This window comes from Papaver somniferum, unplaced genomic scaffold, assembly GCF_003573695.1.
Source record: "Papaver somniferum cultivar HN1 unplaced genomic scaffold, ASM357369v1 unplaced-scaffold_150, whole genome shotgun sequence".
Lineage (NCBI taxonomy): Eukaryota > Viridiplantae > Streptophyta > Magnoliopsida > Ranunculales > Papaveraceae > Papaver > Papaver somniferum.
In genome coordinates, this window is record NW_020624377.1 from 451,238 (window position 1) to 458,800 (window position 7,563).

Below are 7,563 nucleotides of genomic sequence, written 5' to 3' on the forward strand. Positions count from 1 at the left end.
TGTGTGAATCTATGGGATCATTATAATAAAGAGGTTAGGTTTGGGGTAACAAAATTGGAAGTTTAACGGTCCACTTTTAAGTGGTTACTTGCTCATAATAGAGCTAAAGCTAGAGAAACACTTATAGAAGAGGCATATGATCACACCCTGATTGTCCTTTATGTGATGTCACCTTTTCTTTCAGTATCCTATGGTCTCTCCAATTTGGAATGCTGTTGCTAAACGATTGAATTTTACTATACAACGTATCTTGAGTCAAGGTTAACACTAATTTTGGGGATAATAATTCTGGGACATATATGTATATGTTCTACCATTTTACTTGGAATGCATTTTGGGTTTCTGTGGTAATGTATATGCAGCTAACTGGACCTATAGGGATTAGTCTTCGTTACCATAGAAACCTTTGTCATAGAAGTTACAAGATCACAAAGTCACTTGAATAATTGTTTGCTTATCTTGGAAGGTGGTCGTTACCTGTCAACATTGCATAGCTGTAGTTAATGAAATTCATGAGATATCAGGATAACATACATAGTACAACAATGAGAGAAGGTTAGTTAAATATGCATCTCAAAACAATTGTATAAATAGGCGTAGCCGGAGTAAACTACAAATACGCAAACCAGAGAACATAGATCAAAATATGGCTCCGCATGTAAGTGTTTATAATTATCCAAACGGGGAGGAGGTACAATTGCAAGGTACAGAAAATGAGCTGACGCCTTCTTCAATAGGAGGATCGGATTATTTATGGGATGCCGCCAACTTGGGGATAGTAATTCTGGAACATATATGTGTACTAGCTGCTCCATTCCATTTTACTTGGGATGCATTTTGGGTTTTTGTGGTATTGATCATCTTATGTGGACCTATAGGGGTTGGTCTTTGTTACCATAGAAGCCTTTGTCACAAAAGTTTGAAGCTCAGTAAATCAGTTGAATATTTGTTTGCTTATTTCGGACTTCATGCTGGACAGGTTAGCTACATGCATATGCACCTACTTCTCCTTGTGTGATGCCCAATCTTTTTTGTTGCGTGTATGTTTATTTGCTCAATGTGTTTTCTGTTGTTGAACTTGCTCATTCAGGGAGACCCAATATATTGGGTAAGCGTTCATCGGTTTCACCATCAGTTCGTGGATACCCTCAAAGACCCACATAGCCCAATCGAAGGATTTTGGTTCAGCTACATAAATTGGATTTTTCAACACACCTACCTAAGGGAAAAGGTTTTATTCTCGGTCTACTAATCATTATTTATTATTTACTTATTACTGATACATAGCCTTTCATTGCCACTTAATTGAACAAAACCTGAAGGTAAACCGTCTCAGGAGAATTTCTGCGATAGTAAACAGTACTGTCCCTGCTCACAATGTGTATGACATCAATGACAACATTCTCGTCATGTTTTTGCAGTGCGGAAGACGAAACAATGTCATGGATTTAAAAAAACAAGCTTACTACAGGTTTCTTCAGAAAACAATATCCTTTCACTATGTTGGACTTGGACTGCTGTTGTACGTTGCAGGAGGCTTGCCCCACTTTATTTGGGGAATGGTAAGTTCAGTCACATAACCTAGGGAAAATCCGGTTATCTGTATTTTATTGGTGGAATCATTGGATCACAGGCAAATTTTTATCTGCATATTCGAATGAATTGATAATTTTATTTTCTCATATACATTTAGGGTGTTAGAATAGCATATTCACACCATGGCACTTTCGTCATCAATTCAGTATGCCATATATGGGGTAAAAGGCCATACAACACCAAAGATTTATCCACAAACAATTGGGTGATGAACATAATAAACTTAAGTGGAGAAGGATGGCACAACAATCATCACGCTTTTGAATTTTCGGCTCGTTTAGGTCTTGAATGGTGGCAGCTCGACTTTCCTTGGTACGTTATAAAGCTACTTGAGAGCCTTGGGTTAGCAACAGACGTCAAAGTCTCTACGGAAATCCAGAAACTAGAAATGTCTTTTAAAAATCAATAACTGAATTCCATCCTCTGGTTTACGAAGTACTACTTGATATGTGTATGGATATCGTTAATAAATGACTTGGCTTGCACTACTGCCATGTCAGTTTTCTCCGTGTATTGTTTCCTAAGCTATGTTTCAATATTTCATATCTATAATAATTAGTTGAGCACCTATCTAGATATTCGCACAAAATATGTATGTTTTATTGTGGGTATAATCTTTCGGTATAAAAATAAAATTTTGGGATATATATAGTTGTTGAACGTGCATTGCACGTCCTAAATGTTTTGTAGAGAAAAGTGCGGGTGTATTGGTGAATAAAAATAGGCTTATGATTCATGGTTAGTTTTTTTTAAACATGTAAAATAAAGATAAATTCTTTTTTATCTGTAAAGTTTTTTTTTTTCAATTAAGATTTTTTTTTTACGCGTGAAGTATTGTTTTTTACACCATGTATTTTTATTTTAATCGTGAAGTTTTTTTTTTAACCAAGATATATTTTGTTTTTCCCTGTGAAGAATTTCATATTTCTTTTTTTGGTATAGGTCATACTTAAGGGAATAAATTAATAAAACGGGTAGAGAGATAAAAAAAAATTCGCCCACGAATTTTTGTTTTTTTCTTTTGCCCGTGAATTTTTTGTTTTATTCAAGATCAATGTAGTTAATGTCGGATATCGGTTCATCTCGGCCGCGACCGATACACTGGTACGATTTTATATCGGGGATATTATCGTTGAAATATCGGTATAATATCGGTTCTAAATTTACGGATAAAATATAATATATACCATTAATTTTATCAAAAAAAACAAAAGAGTAACTTCAATAACTTTAAAGTTCAATACTTAAAAGGATAATTAAACAAGTTTAAAGTTCAAACCGGAAACAAGAGAGTAACTTCACCAACTTTAAAGTTTACAAACTAAAATGGTAACTAAACAAAGATAATACAATTTTGTTCTAAATAATAGATATCATCATCTTCAGTAGCTCCATTAGGTCCATCAAGTAGTCCATTATCAGTGTCTAACATCAATTGATCAGTATCATAGCCATCATATTCAGAATCGGTTGGGTAAGTAGACTTGCTTCGAGAGCTACATGCACCTCTACTATCAACTGGACGACTTTCTTCGCCAAGAATATCTTGCAAATCATCCAAAGTTACATTATTACCTTCTACAGCCAAGTCATGTAAGTTCTGTGGATCCAACCATTCATCATTTTCATCATGCTCATCAAGAAAAATAGGGTCACGAGCTTTCCCATCATCATTATATTCTGCAATTTCTTTATAACGACGCTGCAATTTTTTGTTATATTGGATAAATACACTATCATTCAATTTTTGTTGTGTTATGCGATTCCGCTTCTTGGTGTGCAACTGAAATACAAAAAATAAATAGCTAAACTGATTGTTTCATGCATTCCAGTTTGTTGTGATAAGAACATACATTGTTGTTTCATGCATTGTTGAAATTTATGACTTTGCAAAGAACATAATGCAACTGTAAATATAGAACAAGTAAGACTCACATTTTGAAATGTGCTCCAGTTTCGCTCACATGGGGAAGCAGAAGAAGTAAGACTCAATACCCTGATTGCAAATTTTTGTAGGTTTGGGACATCGATTCCTCCATATGTAATCCACCAATCATCTGTCATAAACATGAACAAAGTAGCTAATCAATACAAACCTATTTAACACAAACGTAACCAAATTTTAAACTTACAGTACAGGAAAACTTACGAGGTTGATCTTTGTCTCTTCTTTTTTTGCAAGTCTGACTTCCTAGGATTCCATAAGCATCGCTGTACATTCTCAATTCAGTTGTTTCCATCTCAAGTTCATCTTCATTGGTTATAAGCTTTTACATAGCTGTATGAAGTCCCCTTTTGATTTCTATGTACTTTGGACCATTATCCATCAAATGAGCTGGAATCTTATAGAACATGGAAGGATTTAGATAATAAGCCGCACAATGTAGAGGATGATTAAAGTTATTCTTCCATCTCTTATCAAAAACAGCCTTAACTATAACCCAAGTATCATTATCTTCATCCAAATTCTTCTCAAGTTGATCCCTTGCTATTCTCATTGCCTCATAAAAATAAGGCATTGTAGGTTTGCGTTCGATATCCACTAATCTTACTACCTTAACTAAAGGCTTTAGCACCCTACAAGAGTAATCGACATCTTCCCAAAATTTGATACTTGTAACAATTTTAAGTGCATTTACTCCCACATTTTCTCTTGCAAACCTAGTTTTTACCCACCTATCATTCACAAACACCATTTGCATAGGAGTTTTATACTTTTGAAGACTCTCTAGTGTGTAATATTGAGTTGCAAATCTAGTTTTTGTAGACCTATGTAAGTCTGCACCAGTCAACTCCCTCATTAAACTCAATACTTGAAAATGAGCATAAATATATGTAACTAGTCTCTTACCTAGTATGACGGCTGTCTTGATTCTTGGAAGCTTGGAACCAAGTTCTTCTAGCATCAAATGAACACAATGAGCACCACAAGGAGTCTAAAATATATGTGGGTATTCAAGCATTAAGTCCTTCCCTGCCTTAATTGAAGTTAGAACCATTATCAGTAATGAACTGAACCACATTTTCTGTACCAACATCAGCAATTACCTCCTTTACAAGCTTACGAATGAAATCAGCATCATTGGTTCTATCTGAGGCATCCACAGACGTCAAAAATACTGAACCTTTAGGACAATTCACCAAAAAGTTAATAAGATGTCTCTTTTTCCCATCCGTCCAACCATCTGACATGATAGAACATCCAAACCTCTTCCAATGTTCCCTAAAGGTATCAACGAACATCCTCATTTCTTCTAATCGGTCCTTGAAAAGATTGGTACGAATCTGATGGTAAGATGGGGGGGGGGGCATAGCTAACATCAACAAAAAAAAAAAGTCAGCACATTATGCAATAGTCTGCAATAGTCGGCATATTATGCAATAGTCAACACATTATGCAATTCCAGACAACACAGATGTTATGAGATTTCTAAGAAGCATGTTATATCATTCACACATTTAACAAGCAACTAGTTCTCAATAAGCAAGCATCAATCAAGGAACAAGCAAGGAACTAGTTCATCAAGGAAAACAAGGTTTGAAAAAAATACCTTTCCCGTAATCACCAATTGCAAAGATCATTTCTTTGAAACTTGGGCAACGAACGGTATTAAATGCCACTGAATTCTCAGTCATCCAAGATGATATGCATTTCCATGCAGTCTTCAATAACTTCTCTTTCACTGCACAGTTCCTTTCAGCGGTGACCTTTTGAGTTTTCTTGTGATCTGTCCTCATATATAAATCAATAGGACCTCTTGTATTACTTTGGGTTATTCGCTTTCTCTTCGTCTGATTTTGAACATGTAAAACAACACCACTACCACTGCCAACATTGCCATCAATTTCAACTTGTTGTTCCCCAACATCTGTGTCAACATCAGAGCCTTCATCAGAGTTGAATGTACGCTGGTACGCTAAATCAATGTTAGCCCTATGAGCATTTTCGGTCTTCTTTACAGCAAACAACTGATTTACTTTGTTGATAACAGAAGTGGTTGCATTCGGACATGGTGAAGTATTCCCTGACTTTCCTACGAGATGCTCCTTAAGCCTTATGATTCCACCACCACGGATTAATTTGTTACATAACAAACAGGTAATAATATTTGGATTTTCTGGGTCTTTGCGTTCACCCCGTTCCCATGCCGGATCCCTAGATTGCGTAGAAGAAGGCAATGAACCACATATATTGTTTGTGGTGTTTGCATTAGATGCACTAGAAGAATTCATAGCCATAACCTAAAACATAAATAGCTAATAAATCAACCAAAATAAAAAAAAAAAAAACCAATAATAAAGAAGGTCTATTACCATATTTGACCATTAACTGTCAATTTCCATTGTCTATTAGGAAGGTCTATTACCTCAAATTCTTTAATTGATGAAGAAAAAACTGGGTTTTTTTTCTTTCTGATATAGGTTTTGAAGATGAAATTTGTGGGTACAAGTTATTAATAAGAATGAACCCTCAAAAATAAGTGGGTTTTGAAGATGTTGACGAATTTAATTAATCAAAGCGAAAAAAAAAAAGACTAATTATCAAAAGGTTCAAAACCCCAACCTTCAATTAATCAATAGTCTCTGAGATTTTTAGATGAAGAACATCAGCTAATCAAAAGTTCCTTCCTTAGATTGGATTCTCAATGATGATATTTGAAGAACACGACTTGCTGAATCAGGTATTTGAAGAACACGATCTGTTTTTCACTTCATCTCCTCTTCTTTTCTCTTCCACAGTTCTGAATCAGGTATTGGATTCTCTTCTTTTCTCTTCCACTGAAAACAATCGAATGAAAATTTTAGGGATTTAACCTATACCGGAACTGAAAAACCAAGATTACCCTTACACTTTACACAAAATGACCGGTACCGTTTAATTTCGGAAAATCTCGTTTCGTCCGTATCGGCCGATTTTATCGGGTAAATATCGTATCCCCGATATCCTTTATATCGTACCGTTCTAGACCGGTATCCGAAATATCGGCGATATATCGGCCGATATTGACTACACTGTTCAAAATGTATATTTTATTTTCGGAAAATGGGTCACTTGTCCAAATATTTTTAAAACATGATTCAAATGGACGAGTAAAAGTTATTATGGGTGAAATGGACACCAAAAAAATAGCAAGGATGAAACTGGATTCATCCTCACTTAAAACTTAAAAAATAGTAAGGATGAAACTAGATGCATCCTGATGTAAATTAAAAATAAAAAAAAAATATTTGAAAATGGGTAGGATGAAACTGTTTACATCCAATCTTTTTATCACATTCTATAAGGTAGGCTCAACCCAGATATTGTATATTGACATCTCAATTTGCACACATGTGTGCACATGTAGTACATATAAAATAATTCCCATATCTTATCTCTTCTCTACCCGATCGGCGACCCTGACTTAGCAGATCGGCGACCCTGACTCAGTAAAACTAGTCTGCAATTTCGATTCAGTATCTTTATTCCATTACCACAGACTATGATTTCGTTTTCAATCTCAGCATGATTTTTTCAATTTTGTTCACTAATCTTTCAATAGATCTCTCTCTATCTAAATTCTAAATCCTTTTCTTGTTTTAATTTTATTTCTTATTCCAATTTGAAAAATGGTTTTCTAGTTAACCTAATTTCTCCTCTATTGTGTTTACAGGTTGTTCTCTCCTCAATGGCGTTTTCCTTCTTTGAAGTTGCGATTAAAGCGTTTGCCCTGTTAGTTCAGTTGCTTTTTGAAGCACGGTTTTATCCATTGTTCCAATATCATGAGAGCCACAAACTGAGTTGGTACCGATCCAGTTCCAAGTTGAAAAGTCAAAGAAAGAAAAGGCAGAAGAAAATGAAATTTAAAATTCAAAAACGCAGAGATAAGTTTGGTAACAGAATCCTAATTCTTCTCCTTGACTTACTAGTCACATATTTTGTTACCGTAAGTATGAAGATTTGCCACAATCAGTTTATATCTCCTC

The 7,563-nt window shown here is 35.0% G+C and overlaps 2 protein-coding genes across 2 annotated transcripts; one reads left to right on the plus strand and one right to left on the minus strand.

Annotated features, from left to right (window-relative positions):
* Nucleotides 1-607: 607 nt before the first annotated feature.
* On the plus strand, nt 608-2,332 carry LOC113336169 (acyl-CoA 5-desaturase AL21-like). The gene is made up of 4 exons (XM_026582157.1): nt 608-979; nt 1,091-1,231; nt 1,422-1,562; nt 1,694-2,332. The coding sequence occupies exons 1-4, from the start codon at nt 647-649 to the stop codon at nt 2,003-2,005; spliced, it is 927 nt and encodes a 308-aa protein (XP_026437942.1). The 5' UTR covers nt 608-646; the 3' UTR covers nt 2,006-2,332.
* A 2,243-nt stretch (nt 2,333-4,575) lies between these two features.
* On the minus strand, nt 4,576-5,835 carry LOC113335871. Its single transcript, XM_026581895.1, has 2 exons — nt 5,148-5,835; nt 4,576-4,910 (listed from the first exon to the last, which is right to left on the minus strand). The coding sequence occupies exons 1-2, from the start codon at nt 5,833-5,835 to the stop codon at nt 4,576-4,578; spliced, it is 1,023 nt and encodes a 340-aa protein (XP_026437680.1).
* Nucleotides 5,836-7,563: the final 1,728 nt, after the last annotated feature.